This window comes from Cebus imitator, unplaced genomic scaffold, assembly GCF_001604975.1.
Source record: "Cebus imitator isolate Cc_AM_T3 unplaced genomic scaffold, Cebus_imitator-1.0 Scaffold369, whole genome shotgun sequence".
Taxonomy (NCBI): Eukaryota; Metazoa; Chordata; class Mammalia; order Primates; family Cebidae; genus Cebus; species Cebus imitator.
The window spans coordinates 1,244,435-1,265,922 of record NW_016107684.1 but is presented as its reverse complement, the minus strand read 5'-3'; the positions used below and the strand labels follow the sequence as shown (position 1 = coordinate 1,265,922).

At 34.9% G+C, this 21,488-nt stretch overlaps 1 protein-coding gene across 1 annotated transcript in view; it reads left to right on the top strand.

Annotated features, from left to right (window-relative positions):
• The window catches only part of CCDC178 (coiled-coil domain containing 178), a 477,354-nt gene that overhangs the window by 178,756 nt on the left and 277,110 nt on the right, over window positions 1–21,488 (top strand). The window contains exon 14 of the mRNA XM_017507137.2: window positions 6,689–6,872. Within this exon, the coding sequence (XP_017362626.1) occupies window positions 6,689–6,872 (184 nt within the window). The remainder of the gene's footprint in view (window positions 1–6,688; window positions 6,873–21,488) is intronic.

The following is a 21,488-nucleotide window of genomic DNA, read 5'->3' as shown; positions in this document are numbered from 1 at the left end:
TAAGGAAATTTAGTATGAAACCATCCTTCCCCAGTTACATAAGGAGCAATCAGAGTTTGAATACAGATCTACTTAACTCCAAAATTTATGTTCTTTCCATTTATCAACACTGCCTCTTCTCTTCTGTTAGGTAAGTCTTGATTCCTATATCTGACACGTTACAGAAGATTTTTACACAAAAATTACTTCAAAAAACAAATCAAAAGCTTATGGTTTAACTTAGTTCTCCATCTCTACATGTGACTATATCTATTGTTTATCTCAGAACACTCCATTCTTGTTCTCTCTTTTATTTGTTATCTTTTTAAAATCTACCATTTATCAGAATCACCTTCCCCTTAGACCCAGTTTCTCTTTTGACTGACGTCCAAATATAATTTAATGGTTAAAAAGCAAATCACTGATTTCACAAGTCTAGTGAATGTCCCCATGAAACATCCCCAAATTGAAACTGTTATATACACTAAGATTCCATTAGAAAACTACGTTACCATTTGATGCCATTCTCAGACTGTTACCCTATGTAAATAAATTACGTAATTACTGTAATATATAATATATTGTTCAGATATATTTTATCTTAAGAATGACAACATTAAAACACTGATGCCATATTTGTTAACAGACTTTGTTCAGTTATCATAGATGTACAAGTATTTACTAGACCTTTTGGTGACAACAAAGATGATATGTTTGTTTACCTTGCAGAAGCAGTTTATAATTTGATAATTTTGTCTTTCAAACCAATGAGCATCCATTAGAAATAGACCCTTTACATTTGGGACATTTGACTTGAGCAAACAATTTCACTTACTTGTTTATTCATATGATAGGCAGGCTTCAAAAACCTAAGTCAAGGAAAATGAGCTTGTTTAAAATGATTTGAAATTGATTAATTTAGATTTAGTTTGCTTGAAGTTAACTGTGTGGTATGAATTTTTATATAGTCATTTTCTTGCATTCAAGCTCTGTAAAATATTCTAAATATCTGTTTCTAGTGTTGAATTGTATGTCAAGCAAGACAATGCCATTGTAACTGCGGTGGGCCAAAGATGGGATTGGTAATTGAGGGAAATGAGCAAAAAAGCTGTTGAACAATACAGACATATTGGCACGTTTTATGAAGTTTTTTTTTTTTTTTTTTTTCCTGAGGAAACAGGATGGTGATTTATTTGTAAAGATAGCAATTAGAATGTTACTGAAGTTGTTAAATAGCCTAGAATACCTAGAATGAATCCACAGGGTACTGTGGTTTTCATACCCATTTAGCTATGTCTTACCAGCCCATTAATTTGAGTTGCTTCACAGAAGTGTCAAATACTTCTTTTTCCAGCATTGCACAATAAACTTTTGAATCAATATTTTAAATAATTTTATTTGGGGTTTTTATTTTTTTCAGATATCAAAAGAGAAAAGTATATAAATACTGCATTAAAGTGATATACACATCATTTAAAATTAACTATTCACCCACGTTAGCCTATTTTAGACTTTTTTTCAGAGAGTTAAAGTACTAAAAATAAATTATACTTTCTATTCCTACTTTCTACCTCTGCAGAGGCATTGAAATGTGAATTTGGATGATACAGTCCATGCAGGAACTTAGACTTTCAATCCATTAGCTCTCTCATTTTCAACAATTTTTTCTCCCATCCCACACCAGCCACCTTCTCTTACAGTTTTACTCTATTTTTGTCATTTCCAAAAATTGAGTTACTTCCTGGTTTCCATTTTAGTATCCACTCAGATAACCAACATCTCTTTTTCCAGCTTACTCTACTAGCACCCTCACTCCAGCAAATATTTGACACTATGATGACCAATCTATCATCGTTTTTAAGAGGAAACAGCATGGTGATTTATATATCCACCTTCTTGTTCTTCTTTCCCTTCTTACAGAACCTAATTATGTTGGATCATAATAAGCACATATTTAAATGACATTCAAGTCTGTGTTTTTATGACTTGAAAAGCCCTATCCCTGAACTAAACCAGCAGCTTTCTTCATGGAACTTTTCCTAGCAGCTGAATGTGGCTAAAATAAAACACAACTATGCTAAATAGTCTCATGGGGTGGATCCTGGTTTGGTGGGCCCTAGAGGTTATAGCATATGGGGGCAGTAGATAAAAAGTATACAGTATTATGAATACAAAATACCCACAGTCACTTGAATACCGCTTGACAGAGGGTACCTTATATTAGAAAGAATGGTCTTCCTCAATTGTGATTAAAAGTATCTTGTTTCTACAAACTTTATAAAAACATATGACCATGTGGAAACACTGCTAGGGAGACACTCAAAGAACTTTGAAAGGGGCTGGGGCCAATTAGAGGCCCTCATGTTTAAACTTCATTAGCAGCACCATAAATTTACTTCTGAATAGAACTTAAATTCGATGACCGTAAATCTCAAGTGATTATTCAGCACGGCCAAGAAATTTCTAGACAATTCAGCTTTTCTGATGACTGTTTTATATCTTCTCCCTCTCTTCAATCTTAATATCCTTATTATCCTCATTTTAAACAAATCATCTTCTTCATAGGGAGTATAGATGTATATCTATAATCAATGAGAATTACCTCAGTCTCTTGCCAGCTTACTCGTGCAGAATATAAATATGTTATCTTTCCCATGAATCACTATTTCTCTTTAACAGCTCTAATGAGCTTTGCGTGATATTGCTCATGTAATAAAGTATGAAAACACAAAATAAACCTTTGTCCTGAAACTCATCTCTCTCTATTTTTTGTAGCAAATCTTTAAAACACACACACACACATCTATTTCCGTGAACTCACATTCAATTCTCTACTGATTCGACTCAACCAGGCTTTTCTCAGTGTCATATTCTGGATCCAGTGTCAATTTTTCTCATTAATTTGAATTTTTTTTATTGTTTTCTTACTTAGTTTTGCTTGGTAGGACATATGATGGCATTTTGGAAGTAATTTCTTTATAAATAATTAATCTTTTCTTTCTGAGAACTTTAGAAATTCCTTATTTCAGAGTTCTGAAATTGCACAATTTTCTTTCTAGCTATGTGTGTGTATACTTTTTTCAGCTTAGCGTGAAGCAAGACTCTTCAATGTGATGATCTGTTGCTTTTTGGTACTGATTTTTTTTGGGGTACAGTTTTGCTATCTACACCTGCTACCTATTATCCTATTTCCTATCCTATGATGCTCTGATAGGCGTCTAATAGTTTGTCAATTGCTTCTCATAATTCTGCATTTTTATTATGTATTTCGAGAATATATAATCAGAGGCATTGATGTAAATAAAAATTTCATTTCTTGTTGGATTGTTTCTTTTATTATCTACTTTTACCTTCTTTCTTATTTGTGGTTTTCTCATTAAATGATATCTTCTAATATGAATGTTGTTGTGCTAATGTTTATTTTCAAATTTTTTGGGTGATTTAGTCCCCAGTATTTATTTTTCAGGCAGCAGTGAATCTTATTTTTAAAACATAATCTGATGATTTTAGTAGGTATACTTTCAATATGTGTATTATGATATGCCTAATTAGTGACACTAGTTATAAAACATGTTTAGATAATTATAAACATTTTAAATAAATCTGGAATTATTTAGTTTTTCCATTATCCTCTTGAGCATTACACATATTTTTGCAAAAAATTAATTACTATTAAACATCTTTACACTTGTTCTATTTTTTAAATAGTTGTCTGGTGCCGTTGTTTCACTTTCAAATGATAATTTTTCATAATTAATACTTACATATGTTTGCTGATATTTCTCATTCATTTTTGTCTTTATATCTTCTTATTTATCCTTTTGGTTCACTTTCCTGTGGCTAAAGTGGTTCTTTAATAGTTATTTTAATAAAGTCTTTCTGGTAAATTTTCTTAACCTACACCAATTTAGCTCATCTATCTTGAATAATAATTTAGCAATGTATGGAACTATAGCTTCACATTTATTTTTGCTTACATTTGAAAGTAATTTTCTTTTGGCATTTATTATATCACTTTATGTGCCCTTAATAAGTACCTTTAATATTTTACTATTTTATCACAGTATCTTTAGCTATAGTTTTTTTATTTTTATAATGTTCAGTATTCACAACCCATTTTGTTCTCTGGTCTGTGGTCCTATTTTTTTCTCGTCTAGAAATTTTTCTCATTTTAAACTAATCATCTTCACAGAGAGTATAGAAATTTTCTATAGTCTTTCCATAACATATCTTATTATTGTTCTTTCTGCAAATCAAAGGGTATGTTGCTTAACACATACTCAAACACATACCACACATTGATCCCACTCCACTTAATGCATGGACTGTTTGTGTTCCACAAAACGAATACATGTATAAACCTGCACACACATATATACATATACATACACAAAGATAAGCACACATATACACATATGTACACAGTAAACATAAAAAATGCATATACACTAATACAAATATGCATGTGTACACAAACATAAATACACATAGACTCAAGAGTATACATATACTATGTATAGACACAAACGTGCCACACATATATAGTGTGTGTGGTTGCACACACACACACACACCCCCCCCCACATATTTTGTGCTGCTTTTTGAATGAATATTTTAGTACTTCATTCCTGTCTATTAATCCAAAACTCTCTTTGACTCTTCTCAGTTTGGAGATTTTGGTTCTATTTCAAAACTATTTTAATTATTTCTGTTCCTATTTCTTTTAATCTTATAAATTGTCGTCTTCCCCATCTACCTATTTTTGTCTAAATTCTGCTGTGTGTCAAAATTTATTTTCCTTTTACAAAATTAGTTATTCCTTTGCTTAGATCTTTGAGCATTTTAAATATACTTAGTTTAAGTTCTTTGTCAAAATGTTTCATAAAACCAGTATCACCTACCATGGATTGGATTCACACTCTGATTGCTAGGTCTTTGGAAACAATATATTTCTTAATATGTCTTGGTGTCTTTTTCTGAAGCCTTTCATTCTAAATAAGCAGGTCCCTTTTCTGTCTCTGTCTCTGGCTCTCACACACATGTAACACACGCACATACATACACACACACCACTCTCTTTCTCTCATACATACACATCTTCTTGTTCATTTCTTTCCAACTAAAGTTATGTCATTGCTTCTACCTCACCCTACTTGGTCCCAATTCACCAATCTTTAAATTCTTCCAGTTATGGTCACCTTTTCTGATTCCCAGTGATCATCCAAAGATGATATTGGGGATAACATTATTGCAGTTACTGATTCAATAAGCAGCTTGGTTGAGTTATTGGTCTCAGGATCTGTTCTCAGTGTCTTCGCTCCTTCCTCTCTATTTATCTTTACTCCTAGTCAGTGAATGATCCTTTCACATCAAGCACAGCTCATGCAAAGTCCTGCCATGAGTCAGTGAACCTTGCACTGGTCACTCATCTGGTGGAATACCTTCAGTTAGTTTTATGCTTCTCTTCTACTGCTGCTTTGATTTTTAACCCCATTTCTATTCTACAGAGATGGTTACCTTGTTTATGAGCCTTAGCTATGTGTCCTACATGCCTTGAATGTATGTTTATTTTTATTTCTACATCATTCTTTCATCCTATTCTGGAATAGGTGGGAATGAGGGATCAGTGTAGCTCATGATCAGCTGATTTGGCCACATGAATTCAATCTGCTCTGTGTTCTATTAAATGAGAGCATTCATGCGTATTCACCCCAACCTCTTGAGCAGTGCTAGTTAAATGAAGTGTGTTCTTCAACTAAGTGTCATCAACCCAGGAACATATTCTCAGACCCATCCTACATCTACTGAACCACATTCTGAGAGTGAAGCCTAGGATGTGACTTTCAAAGCTCTCCCCATGATTTTTATGTATGTAAAAGCTTTAGAAATACTGCTCCAGCTAATATCCATAGTTTGCTTTCTGGTTGCATGTTAGGATCACCTGGAGTGCTTAAAAATAGTGACGCTGGAGCTTTACCCCAGGTTGATTATATATTATTATAAGCCTAGTAATCCATTCAGAATTTTTGGAAGCACAAGTCTTATTAAATCCTTTGCAAGTTATTATAATGTGGAGTTAGTATTGAGAACCATTGCTTTATTCAAGTGGCTCTCAACAGGGATGATTTTGTACCTTCAGGAGATTTTTTGGCAGTGGCTGGAGACATTTTTGGCTGTTATAATTGAAACAGTGCTGCTGGCACCTAGTAGGAGATGCTGCAAAACATATCACAATGCACAGGACATCCACACTACAAAAAGAATTGTGCCACCCCAAATGTCAATAATATTGAAGTTGAGAAATTTTGGCCTAGTATACACTTTGGTTTTTGTTTAGGCTTTTCCACTGAACGTATTTTCTAGTAAAAACACCTTTATGGAAGTCAAAAAGTGAAATGGAAAGGAGTATAGAAAGGATTTTGAATGTTCAAAAAGCCAAGCAACCATATTTCCCAAGCCTTTCTTACTGATGCTTTTATGCTTCTGAAATTGAAAACAGCCTGACCATTAGGGTAACCATCAGAAGTAGCAAAATAAATGGAGTCCAGGGACATATGTTCTGTATTCAAGTTTTCCTTACTTATCCAGCAGTGTTTTATCTTTGACAACATAAAATGTGATCTTCTTCCTTTTTTAGTATTATTAAATGTTTGTCTCATTATATACGCTTTTGAAATAATCATATTAAATTTTTGCTTTATTTTTACAGTATAAAGAAAAAATCAGAACATGAGTCTGCAATAAAATCTTTGACAAAAACGAAGTTAAAGAATGATAAACATCTCAAGAACATCTATAGGGAGGCTTATCGCGTCAGTACTCTTTTTCACCTAACCAAACACAAAACAGACGAAATGGAAGATAAGATAGCAGAAGTGAGAAGAAAGTTCAAGGTTGTGTATCTTTGTGTTCCTCTTACTTATGATGAAAAGCGAGTAATTTACCTGAATTGTATCGATTTAATCTTGATAATTAGATTTTAATTTAATGGTTAATAGTCTTTCAAAAAAGTCACTTCTTATAAAAATGAAGAAAACCACCTCTCTCCAAAGCCTCAGCTTGAATAGAAGTGGATGAGGGCTCAATGTAGCTAATCCACACTTGTTTCTACTTTTTGCTATCACCAACCATAAACTACTTGGAGCACCAGGAGTGTGGTGCTCAGTTCAGCTTTATCCTATATATCTAACACATAATTTCTGCCTATAATAGGAAGAAGGGATCCTGAGAAGTGTTCATCTACCTTATGTGATGTGAGAATAGGAAGTACCTCTAGTAGGCTTATGAGTTGCTGAATTCTAGAGAACCCAGAAATTTGTAGACCACATTTCTGGCAGAAATAATTGCTTACAAGCTTCAAACCCACTCCTAAGTAAGAGATATATTGAATAGCAACTCTCTTCCATTTGTGGTAGAGACTTTGTATTAGTCCATTCTCACTTTGCTATGAAGAAATCCCTGAGACTCGATAATTTATAAAGAAAAGAGGTTTAATTGACTCAGTTCTGCATGGCTGAGGAGGCCTCAAGAAACTTAAAATTATGGTGGAAGGTACCTCTTCACAGCGTGGCAGGAGAGAAAAAGCTGAGCAAATGGGAAAGCCCTTTATAAAACCACCAAATCATATGAGAACCTACTATCATGAGAATAGTACAGGAGAACTGCCCCATGATTTAATTATTTCCACCTGGTCCCCGCCCTTGACATGTGGTGATTATTACAATTCAAGGTGTGATTTGGGTGTGGACACAAAGCCACACCACATCAGACTTGCAAAGTCCACCCCACTTTACTGCATCTGCAAGGGCCACTTCAACAGGCTGCTTCCACCCATCACACACACATACAGGTCTCCTGTCTTTGCCATTTTCTTATTGAAGACTTATGAGCAAAAAAAATACATAGAAAATCTACAGTCTGTACATCATTTCCAAGACCTGTCACTAGCACTATCTTCAATGAATACTTTCCTTTGTGATATCTAAATTTAGGATGTGTAAATTTTTCTGTACTGAAAGATTGGGGTGTTGTTTCTACATTGAATCCAGCTGTTCAATTGACCTATGTTCTCTCCCAATGGGTTTTGAATGAGTTAATCATATCTTCTAAGATATAAGTTAGTAAGCAAAGTAAACATGTGTAGGAAAAAATTAAAATTCAAAGCATATAATTATATGGTTTAGCATATGCAATAATGTATATGTTTATAATTTTTTAAAAAAATTAATATATTTCTATATAGTGATCAGTTCATTTTTTTCTTTGATTATATCAATGAAGATATCATTATCCACTTACTTGGCCACTTAACTGTGTATTTTAATTTTTCTAATTGACTGGAAACTCTTTTCATCTTTCACATATTTCCCCATGGCTATCACAAACTACATTTAATTCTTAAAACATATTTCTTTATTTATCTGAGGTACTCACTTATGAAAGAGATGTTGCAAAGAGGTTATTTATTTTTCTCAATTTTTTTATACCATAAAATAGAACTTACAGATTCAATGCAAGTTTGATGTGACTCTATTGTAATTGCTTTGCCAACCCATAATAGAGTACCCCACTTTTCTATTATTTTTAATTTTATTTTTTATATTGACATATAGTAACTGTAGCTATTTATTGGATACACAGTAATGTTGCCATACAGGTAGAATATAGTGATCAGATGAGGGTAATTAACAAATCCATCATCTCAAACATTTATCATTTCTTTGTTTTGGGAACATTCAATATCAGTTTTCTAGCTATTTGAAACTGTATATTATTTGTTAACCGTAGTGATCCTACAGTGATATGGAATACTAGAACTTATTCCTTCTGTCTAGCCATCCTTTAGTATCCTTTAAAAAATCTGTATCTTCTACTTCCTCCTACCCACCCCACTTTTCAGTATCCTCCGTTCTACTTTTTATTTTTGTGAGATCAATTTTGGTTAGTTTTCATATATGAATGAGAATATGTAGTATTTAACTTTCTGTTCCTGAATTACTTTATTTAACATAATGTCCTCCAGTTCCACCTGTGTTTCTGCAAATGACAGGATTTCCTTCTTTCTTACGGCTGAATAATATTCCATTGTGTATATATACCACTATTTGTTATCCATTTATCTGTTGCTGAACACCTAGTTTGTTCCCATATCTTGGCTATTGCAAATAGTGCCACAATAAACATGGGGATACAGATGTCTCTTTAATATATGAATTTTGTTTGGATAAATACACAGTAGTGGGATTGCAGGATGACATAGTACTCCTATTTGTAGTTTTTTGAGGAACATCCATCCTGCTGTCCATAGTGTCTGTACTAATTTTAATTCCCACCAACAGTATATGAATTTTCCACATCTCATCAGCATTTATTTTTTTCATATTTTTTATACTAACCATCCTAACTGGAGTTTGATGATACAGTTGTGGTTTTGGTTTGCATCCCCCTGGTCATTAGAAATGTTGAACTTTTTTTTCATACATTTGTGAGCAATTTGTATGATTTTTAAAAAAATATCTTTCCAGATCATGTGTCCCTTTAAAATCAGCTTTTTTTGTTTGTTTGTTTGTTTTGTTTTTGCTGTTAAGATGTTTGAGTTCCTTGTGTACTCTAGATATGAATCTCCTATTGAATTAATATATTATAAATATTCTCTCATTCTTTAGGTAATATTTTCACTCTACTGACTGTTACCTTTGCTGTGCAGAGATTTTTAGTTTAATATAATCTAATTTGTTTATTTTTGTTTTTGTTGCCTGTGCTTTTGAGGTCTTATAAAAATTATCTTTTCTTGGGCCAATGTTCTGAAACATTTCTCCTTTGTTTTCTCCCAGTAGTTTTGTAGTTCGGTGTCTTACATTTAGGTTTTTGACCAATTTGGAGCTGATTTTTGTATAGAGGGTCTAGTTTCATTATTCTGCAGGTGGATATCCAGTATTCCTCGAACCATTTAGTGAAGACTGCCCTTTCTCCAATGTAGGTTCTTGGTGCCTTGTCAAAAATCAGTTGGCCATATATATGTGAATTAATTTCTCAATTTTCTGTTCTGTTTAACTGGACTATGTGACTGTTTTTATGCCAGTACCATGCTATTTTTTTCTTTTTTTAACACAGCTTTGTACTGAATTTTGAAGTCTGTTTTCTACATCTTTTTATTTTCTTCTTCTGGAATGCCCATAATACAAATATATGTTCATTTATGCTGTCCCATTAACGGTGTCATTCTTTTTAGTTTTTTTCCTCTGTCTTGTTATTTCAAAAGAATTGTTTTCAGGTTAATAAATTCTGTCTCCTTCTTGTACTCGTCTATTATTGAAGCTCTTGATTCTATTTTTTTAAATTTCATTTACTAACTTCTTTAGCTCTAGTTTTCTGTTTGGTTCTTTTTAAAATAATATCTATATCTTTGTTGGATTTCTCATTCAAATCATAAATTTTTTCCTGATTTTATTGAACTATCTGTATTATCTTGCATCTGAGTTTCCTTATGATTATTATTTTTAATTCTTTTTTTCTGGCATTTTGTATATTTCTTTATTATTGGGGTATATTACTGGAGAATTATTGTGTTCCTTTGAAGGTGTCATTTTTCCTTACTTTTTCATGTTTATTGTGTCTCTATGTTGATATCTATGCATCTGGTGGGACAGCTAGCTCTTCCAGTTTTGTGGAGTAGGATATGAAGGGAAAGTTGTTCATACTGATGAGTCTTGGGTATCAGTTTTGTAAAGTTCATTGTATTTAGTTCCAGGTGGATACGGTAATGTAGTCTCTACATAGTTTCTTTAGCTGTAATCTATGCTAGTAGCATTTGCAAGTGTCTCACTTGCCTAAGTGAGGTAATTTGTGGTGGTGTGACTTTGCTAAGAGTGGACTCACTGGGCTTTTTCTCAGATCAGGGACACATGTGCACATGATGGGTCAGCTAACTTAGGGTCTGGCTCACTGGGGTTGAGACCACAGGGCTGTTATTCTGCCTGGAGGCAAGGGCAGAGGATAGTTGCTCAACTGCTGCAGGTGTATCTTCAGGTCAGCCCATGTTTGTTTTTTGTTTTTTTTCCCTCAGGCCTGGGACCAGGCTCACAGCCATTTGGCCAACCTAGAGGCATGTCTGCCAGGGGTGGCCTGTGGGGCTGTTTCTCATGCCCAGCACATGACCTTAGGGATTCCTGGCTGGTCCGGAGTTGTGTGTGCTAGAGGCGGCCCGTGGTGTTGTTTCTCAGGTCCAGAACATGGGCACGCAGATGCTTGGTTGGCAGAGGGCATTTCAGCCAGGGGAGGATCATGAGGCTATTTATTGAGACTCAGATGTGGGCACAAAGCTGATCAGCTGGCCTGGCAGCATGTCTTCTGTGGAAACACATGGAGCCATTTCTCAAGCCTGGAACATGGCTGCATGCTTTCTTGGCTGGCCTAGGTGCAGGCTAGCTGTTTATTGGCTCAGAGACCTTTCCTGCTCAGGGATGGACATGCAGCAGTTTGGCTGGTTCAAGTGTGGGGGGTTTCCTGAGTAGGACTCAGATCCTTTACTGGAGGTGGGGGGTTGGTTTCCATGATGTACAGGACCAGAGTTACAGCCAACCCTGGACCTAGGCTTCACACAGCTAGTGTTGTGGTGTTTAGCCACGTAGGCTTGGAATGAAGATGAAGCCCCAGTGCTGCAGAGGTGCAGTGGCTACTGGCCTCCAGAGGAGAGCACGCTTTAGAGGTGGCTCTGGTATCAAGATAGTGCTGTGCTGCAGCAGCTTGGCTCACGGGAGGTGGGTGTGGGTTGGGGGAGTGCATAAGTTGTTCTAATTTGAAGCAATACAGCTGTGTACTTTTTCAGCAGCTCTCCAAACTGGGCTCAGGACTTATAAGGACTGTGGAATTCTCTTGTAATAAATACCATAGGTATTTACAATGGCAGTGGGGGCTGATGAGGTTCTCCTGTTTACCTTTTTCCTGAAAAGGAAAGTTGCCCCTATTTTTGGGCCTATCTGATCCAGGCACGGGAGATGGGGCTGCAGAGGCAAGGTGCCTTCCTGCTGCTCTCTTGGACTTCCGATCACCACAGTTGCCTTCCTACTCCTCTGCTCCACTCCAGCATACTCTCTTTGACACTGCATTCAAATGTTCATTGTTTATTTGTTGCTTTGGTCCTTTTTGTGAAATGGATAAGTTCCAGGCACTTTTAGTGAGCCATCTTGTTGACCTTACTTTCCCTTTCTGTCTTTATTCATGCAAGATTAAAGAAAGTATTCATCATGTCATTTTCTTATCTCATGGGAGCTGAGTAATCACTGGAAAGAAGCAACAGAAAGAAATTAAGAACCATTCCCAATTGTTAATCACTCCTGCTAATTTCTGAGCCTGAATATATATACAGTATTAAATACCTCTATAATATATACATGCATATTTGCATCAGAGTAGTACTAAATTAAAAATAAATTACTAGATTTTCCTTAGATAACTCAGGTTTATAGTAATTCCAGTTTGTAATTTCTGCCTATGTAATGACCCTATTATCTTTCATGGACTCATTCATAAAAATCTATAGAACACTCTAAGTCTGGGAATTATGTTTCCTTTTAAGTAACTTTCTATATTTGTTAAACCTGGCCTGAAATTAATCTTTAATCCATCATCTAGAAATTAATTATGGCAGTATCACTTCTAGGGTAGCTCTAAGAAATAACCTTTTGAAACTCTAGAGGTAGAATTTATTCAGCTATTACAAATGATTTGTCCCAGTTTTTCCATGTTTTCAATTTTAATAACTGCCCTATTCAGAAAAGAGGTATTTGGCCAAGTGTCAGGATAAAATTAGCCAATTGGGATGGGGAGTAAGTCAGTGTAATAGTAATATGTATTCAATTATAGTGTTAATGGAATGAACAGAAAACCATCTAGACTTGTTTAAAGAATGTGACATTGCAACCAAAAATGTTGAGAGCTTTCACCAGATGCTAAGTACTTCCTAGCACTCCAGCTGAAAGCTTCTATGCAAGCTGCATAATCTTGAAGGGTTGTTTTTTTTTTTTTTTTTTTTTTTTTTTTTGCTTGATTATAATGGAATTCTGGTGGAAAAGTGAGACCATCAGGTCACTCAGGTTCCAGATTAGAATCATAGTGCCAGAACTTAGTGGAAACTAAGTAAAAAGGAAGGAATAAAGTAGACATAGTTTTCTTCAATTCTATTTTATGAAAAACCTCTAATACATGCTAATTAATTTAATGTTCATAATACTGTGCAAATGTTATTAACACATTCATTTTGGGATTAAAGGGATTTTTCCCAAGGTAAGCTTTTAGGTAACTGTGTAGAATTTAAGGACCAGGACATCTCATGCCAGTCTTTGTAGAGTCAACAAGGCTTTAGACTTATACTCTGACCACCAAAGATTCAGTTAAGCTGAAAGCTTCAAAATAATCATACTAGGGGGATCGTTTTCAATGCTAGAGAAAGACAATGTGTTAAGTCCTTAGAAAGTTCCAGTCCATAATTAGCTGGTTCATAACTTTAGAGGTCTATGATTTGTTTTGAGTGCTTTTTCAGATATTTTAACTAGTCTTTAACTGTTCTTTAAATTCTCAGACCTCCCTTCAACTACTGTTTGTTCACCTCTGAAACAAGGTTTAAAGGCCCTTCCTTTGAGTAAAATAAAAGTCAGAACCTTCTGAAAAGTTTCTTTGAGGGCATAATTTCTACTGGTACTTAGAACATCTTTGGTTCAATCAATAGAAAAAAACAGCTGTAATAAATTAAAGCTTCATTTATGCGCTATGCAACTTCTATAAGAATTCCAGATAAGACTGATAATATTTTAAGTAGTTATAAAATGAAAAAATTAATTCTATTAATTCATTAATTTTTATCCTAAAGGATTTATGCCTTATAGCATGCCAAATCTAGAGCATATTACTCTTGTCCCACATGTAATAGCTTTTATTGCGTTATGAGTTGCTACCATATCCTTGACTTTTAATGAAGGTTAGTAAAGTAATGGCCAAGATTGACCGTTGCTTCTTGATTTTTCAAACTAATAAGGGAGTGAGTCACGTTATCAATATGCTCAAAAAACCTGCAAAAGTGATTGACCTCAGATTTTAGAATTTTAAAAAAGTTAATTTTTCTTGATAAAATTGCATTTCTTTGTAATTAATAATTAGGAATTCCCTAAACTTTCTTGTTTCTCTCTGAGTTAAGCAGCTTAGAAGCTCAGTTACTTATGCTATACATTTCTAGCATAATCACTTTCCTATCTCTCTCTTTTCCATATTTGTAACTTTGATCTGGTATTTTTTTGCTAGTTTCATTAGTTTTTATTTACTAAGATTTTTTTCCACTGCATTCATAGGCAGAATACTTTGCCAAAATTGAATGAAAAAGAGTCTGCTATTAATCATAATATTTGGAATATCGAATCTGTATTAGTGGGAAATGGTTGCCGGGAAAAAGGAATGGAGAGTACAAGGAACACAGAAATATTGTGAAGGTACAGCAGGATTAAAGTCCCTCAATGGCTGCTGGGTAACTCCTTAGTCAAGCCTTAGAAAATTTCATTTTTCTGGTGCATTTGAGGGAGTAAATAAACATGAAAAATGTGATAGAAGTAAAGCATTGGACATTCATGAGTCTTAATGGGTACAAAACATTTGAGAACATAATAAAACTATATTCAGCTTGTTGGAAATATCATATGGGAACATAATTTCCTCCTCTATTCTACTGGGTTAGTGCTTTGCTTGTCAGAAATTGGATGGCATGTTGATTTTTCAGTATCTCCATTTAATTATCTGAACTTTGATTCTACTTTTCTTCCTGCTGTAAAAGAAATGTGGTTCAGTAGAAAGAGCATGGACTTTAGAGTCAGATGTTTCTTAATTTGAATCCTAGTTATGCTAATTATTTATTCTAAGAACATTGAAAATATATGTATCTTTTTTTAGTCTAGGTTTCTCATGTTTTAAATAAATGTAACAATATCTATATGGTGCCTCTGGGTGATAAATAAGTAATATTATTTATAAAACAGTCGACCTGGAGCCTGACAAATAATAAATTCTTAAAGGTATTAGGGATAAATAGCATAAAAACACCCCTATAGCATGGGACTACCTTTGTTGTTCAGGATAAAAAAAGATCTTTAACAATTTGCCTACATATTTTACTTTTAAGTCTATCTCCCAGTAATTGTGATAAATGCGTGAGTTCTAAACAACACGTTGAACATAATGATAGTTATTTGTTGAGTACTTAATATGAGTGATGCATTAAGTATATTACTTTATATACATTTTCTTCTTTTACCTCCCACACTTATTTTATGAAAAAAATACATGTTATCCCAATTATTTATATATAAAAACTAATATTTGACACTGGTAAAGATATTTTGATATAATGACTCATATGTGCTGAAGTATCTAATTCAGTGTAAATTAGAGCTTTCCTGGAGAGCAATTCATCAATAGATGTAAAGAACCTAACATTCATAGGCTGTAACTCAGTAACATTATTTCTAAAAATACAACTTTAAAAAATTACCAAGAACAAAGCCAACAAAGATGTAGGTTTAAGGATGTTTATAAACCGTGAACACAACAACCACTGAAAACACTGTTATGAGGGCAATAATTTTTTATTTTGTATACACTGCTGCATTCCAGTGCTTAAACAGTGCTTATACAGATACTCAATAAATGTTTATGGAAACCATGAATGTATACTTATAACCTATAATAGAAAAATTTAAATATACAAATTTCTCAATAACAGAATAGTGGTTAAATCTATGAGTATTAAGATAAATTATAAATTTATTCAATGTAAAATTTTAAAAAAATTAATGAGACTTCTGCTTTTGTAGTAGATAAGAAAGACCTTGTTAGACTGACCCTACCAAAGATAATAACTTTAAATTCAGGATCTAAAAAAAAATTACACCAAAAAGTCGAAATGTGTATCTGTGGATGTGAATATTTACATTATTTCTTTTTGTAATTTAAAATATTTTATCAAAAACACATATACTTTCATACAAAAAGAAAGAAAATAGTGTCATATCCTATTTCAGATAGAACCAGGTAGGGCTGCCACCTGTACTTTGTGTTAGGATCCTGGCCACCAAAATGTGTCCTAAAAATGCACAGCCATAGCCAGAGATACCTTGTCCCACGAATTCAGTCCAGCCCATGGTTCTTAAACATATCTCAAATTTTGCTTTAGGATTGTAATTCTTTGTTTTAAAGTATCCATCTTCCTTTCCTGATCTCAAATCTTACATAACGTAAATTCTCTAACTTTACTGAGAGTGCTTCTTTGTCACTGGAAAGTAAGCTAATGCCATTTCTTTCTTTCTGATCTTAGAGCTGTTTATTTGGTTTTGCTCCCTTTTTCTCTTTGAACGTGGGTTTCTGAACTCAAAGCATTCACTGTTCATCCTCCTTTCAGCTGTCTTTTGTCCTAGTACAGGAATCTCTTCCAGCAGTGTAGCTCTCTGCTGCCACCTTCTGGCTTGTGACTGCTAAAACCAGGCTGCAGGTCAAAGGTGATTTTAAAGTGCCCTCTTTCCAGCTTCTGAGATATCGTCACCTCCTTTGCTCCAGGCTTCTTCCAAGCCCTTCAAAGTGATCCTTTGATTTCTTTTATCCCTTTTCTCCAAAACCAGAATTGAGTCGTTGTGACAGAGACCTTATGACCTGCAAAGCTTAAAATATTTACTATCTGGCCCTTCACAAAAAAAGTTAGCCAACCCTGCTCTAAAGAACACAGGAATAGCAAACATAGGCAGCAGCCAGTGCCTGGAGGGCTGAGAGAAAGCACCCGAAGAAAGAACAAGCATGGAAGAGGCTGCCCTCTCCCAAGCGGACTGAAGCTTTATTGGAGAGGGTGGGGCTGTGTCTCAGCACAGGGCTCAGCAGCAGCTATCTGCGAGTTGCTGGAGAGACTTGGTGGAGGTGGAATGGAGTTTGTGGGCAGAGAATCTCCCCACACACCAGCTGGTGGCAGTTCTGCAGGAGGAAGGAGAAAATAACAGTTCTCTGGAACAAGGAACCAGGACACAGCGCCCCCTTGCTGCAGCTCTGCCTGCCTGTCCCCTGCCCTCTGTTGTTAAAGCCTCGCTTTATTCCAAAAGTAAAACTGCAAAAGGAAACTGCTCACAGGATCCAGCTCCATTATCACAGATCAGAGTTAAAAAGAGCAGATTTGGAGCTAAAAGGCAATAATTAAATAATGAACACAAATAGATAGTCCACATGCAAATTTCTCTAATTCCATTGGTTGCTATGTGACATTGAGCTCTATGCACTCTATCTGTCATAAGTTTTGAGTCTCCTTTAATCTTAAAAAGTCTCTCCTTTCTTTAAAAAAAAATTTTTTTTTTCACTACACTGACATTTTTAAGAGTCTAGGCCAGTTACTTTGCAGAATTTCTCTCAATATGGATTTACCTTTTTGTTTCTTCATAATTAGATACAAATTAAACACATCTGGGAGGAACATTACATACTTATAATAATATAGTATTGTGTCTACAAGCACATGGTATATGTTTGTCTCATTATTAGTGATATTTTGATCAGTTGGTTAAAGTTATGGTCAAGAAATGTACTTACTTCCCCATTGTAATTAATAAGCAATCAATTGAGTGATATTTTAAGAATTTGTGACTATTTTTTCCAACACATTTTTGTCCAGTGGATTTAGCATCTATCAGTGATTCTTAGTTGAATTCATTATTGGAACTGTTGCTAAATGGCGATTTTTCTAGGCTTTCGTTCCTTTTTCAATAAATTGACAATTTGAGGAACTTTAAGGTTTAGCACAAGCTGAGCCACAGGCCACATTTCTGGAGAAGGCAGTCCTCCTTCAATACTTTTTCAGGTATTTATACTTTACAAATATATGTTACATGGAATCCTGAGTCAGAATCAACCTCCCTGCATTTTCTACCACCTCTCCCATCTCTTTGAGAAAAACATCTCAAAGGCCTTGTTTTATCATCCATCTTAAAGATACTATATATAAATGTGATTGTGACTTTATAATGGGCCCTGAGCTTCTCCTCACATAAAGATATTTGTTTTAAAAGACATATTTTTAGTTTGAAAGAATCTGTAACTTTTGTAATTTAATTCCCCAACCTAGAGATCAAAAGCAAGCTTGTTTGTTAATCATAAACCCGTTTGTTCAAAAAATTATTCATTCAGCAAATATGATATAACAAAGTGCTAGAAGCTATTTCACTAATGGATATGATAATTAACACACACACACACACACACACACACACACACACACACACACACAGCGCCTCTGAGTTAATATGATTCCAGTTACAGTTTTTCAACTTTACCATGGTGTGAAAGTGATGCGTATTCAGTGGAGATCATACTTCGAGCACTCATACAGCTGTTCTGTTTTTCCGTCTCAGTATGGCATTCCATAAATTACATGAGCTATTCAACACATTATTATAAAATAGCCTTGGGTTAGAGGATTTTGCTCAATGTAGGCAATCAGTATTTCACTAAGCAGACCACACTATAGTTCTTGCGACATTTTTCCTCTTGGTAATTTGAACTCATTTAACCCTGGCTTTTTCTCAGCAGCTACATAATTCATGTTGAATAACTAAAGGTAGTGTCTCCCCAGGAGCTCATAAGTTTCCAGCACATTCTATTTTGGAACCAACTGTGGCATCACTAGCTAATTGGCACTCTTTCATCTGAAGTCTTAGTTCTTCAATCTCAACTATAGGTGGCAACGATTCAGAATTCAAAGAAGTGTCCTATTTGCCTGAGAAGCCTCATGCTAAAGGAGGCCCTACATAAAAGTAAGAAGGCTCTACATTAAATATTCCTATAACTTTGAGGGTTCCTACATATCTGGTTGTCACCGAGATACTCTCTGTCAGATTGCATAAATGATTATCCTGGCTCTATCAACTGCCAGCATTGTATGCTTGGTCAATTTATGTAATCTCTGTCAGTTTTCCTATGTGCAAAAGGGACAATAATAACTATTTTATAGATTTCACTGTGAAGTTAAGACAAGATAGTTCTACATAGAAAGCATATAATGTATGTTAGCCATCGTTGCTAGGCGCAGTACAAGTGGTAGTTTTATCATTGAGGTAACCTATGGCATTTATATTGTTTGGTGAATGTAACTGCCCTTCAGGAATCAGCTCAGTTACTTTGCTTAAGGTCATTCCCATTCCTGGGGTAGCTCACATTTAATGACCAATAGAAATAAAATGATAGCCTTGCCACCTTAGTCCAACTTGGGGCAAGTCTGTTGGACCATTCTTGCCCCATGGTTTGCTGTGGGGTTGATAGAGATTGTCTGGGCTCTATTGCAGCTCAGCCTATGTATGTCTCTGTCCAATCCTGCTTTGTTCCTCTCTTGTCCACAGGAGCTGAATCCAAGTATGCTCCTTCATATGTATCCTACACACTAAACTGTACTCTAGAGGTAACTCTACAGGGAATAATGCCTGTGATAATAGGATGGGAAAACAAATAAATCCCCCCTCTCAGATGTTGGACCCTGTGATCTAAGTAAGACCTTTGACCATCATAGCTCTCCCTGTATCAGTCTCTGGGGTACTGTATGGTGTTTTGAAAGTACTCAGTAGTTCACCCAGAAACTGCCTGGCTTCTTGGCATTTTTTCCAGTACTTTGGGTAGACCATTTTCTGTAAAGGGGAGAGTATCATAGGAAGGCCTTGAATATCTGCCTGGAAACACTCCCTGTGGCCTTGGGTCTTGGGTAAGCATGCAATTGGCAGCCCAGCCAGTGAGAAATACTTTCTTTCCTGGTGACTGGTCATTTAACCTGGCTGTCTGGGTCACAGAGGTTTGTGACTGGTCATTTAACCTGGCTGTCTGGGTCACAGAGGTTTGGGGGCATGGTAGAAAATGGAGCTTGGAAAAGTTCTTTGAGATGCTAGACAGAAGCTGTAGATGTTTTGCCCATGGAGCACACAAATTTATTCACTGGTAACAGGTTGAGTTGGTTTTATATAGATACACAGATTTCAAATATGGTATCTTTTATCTTTTCAGAGAAATACAAGTGTCTTATTCTTGCAGCTTCAGACTTCTTATCTATTTAAACTTCTCATATACTGCCTGTAGGTCTTTCCAAGCCATACATCCACAAGTTCTTTTCAAATAATATTGATTTATCCAATGTAAGAGACTTGAATTCATTTCAATAACAACTTGCTTTCTCACTAGTTGACAATTAAAAAAACAAACAACACAATTCAAAGAATGAATGGATGAGTGAATATTAAGGAAACACAAATGAAACAATCCATATTGTAGCCAGAGTGATCTTTCTAAAACACACTTTGTTTACTATTCTTCACTAATCGTATTAATGTACCTGGAAGATTCTGTATAATCTGATAGCTGTTTATTGGCTTCACCCCATTCACCAAGTGTTCTCTCAATACGTGAAACACAACAAAAGCACACATACCCATACATACACATTTTTCTGTTAGTTTCAGACAAATGTCAAATCTAGCTATTTTGGAATATGATATATTTTTCTCCAGTCTATGAAGTCATTTTAAATTTTGTTCACTTCTATTAAATAATAAACAAACTGGAAAACTGTGCTGTATCTGCTATCATGTTAGAAGAGGTTGCTAATTTATTTAAAATTATCAAAACGCATTATTGCATAAATTCATCTTAGATGTAGATATATCCTTAAGTAAAATGATATCTCAAAGTTACTGCTTTATTTACCACCTTCGTGTTTTCTTCTTTGGAATTATTCTTTTGCTTGAGGCGAACATAATTTTGATGGTTTTGATGTTGAGTAGAGGAAGTGTTAGAGCAGGGGCATTCTGGCTTGTTTCTTTGTATTGTCTTTATAGACCCTGGGATATGATGAGGGATTCAGTATTGAAGTAGGGGTATTGGAGACATTTCTGAATTTCCATTGCTCCTCCTTGCAAAACCATATATATATATATATGCATAGAACTTTATGAACTACTTCCAATCCTTGTTTTGTGTGATAATTTAAAGTCAGTCATGAACAATTTAAAATAATTTATCCAGGTAGCAATGAAAAGATTTTTCAAAAGATTTTCTCTACGATCTTTAAAGGTATGATTTTTTTTTTAAAGGAATTTTTCCAGCCAAATGGAGAATCTGCTTTTATTTTGTACACTTCACACGTGACTTGCATCTGTCTTATTTTGAAAGTAGAATGTTTATTCTGGAAAGTAATATTAAAAACAAACTGGTTTTTAAAAGAAGTTTAAAAGAAGGTTTTTTAAAAGAAGATTTTTTTTTCCCATTTATTTTATTGCATTTTAGGTTCTGGGGTACATGTGAAGAACATGCAAAATTGTTGCATAGGAACACACGTGGCAGTGTGATTTGCTGCCTTCCTCCCCATCACCAACATCTGGCATTTCTCCCCTTGCTATCTATCCCCAGCTTCCCACCCCCCACCGTCCCTCCCCTATTTCCTCCCAACTGACCCCAGTGTG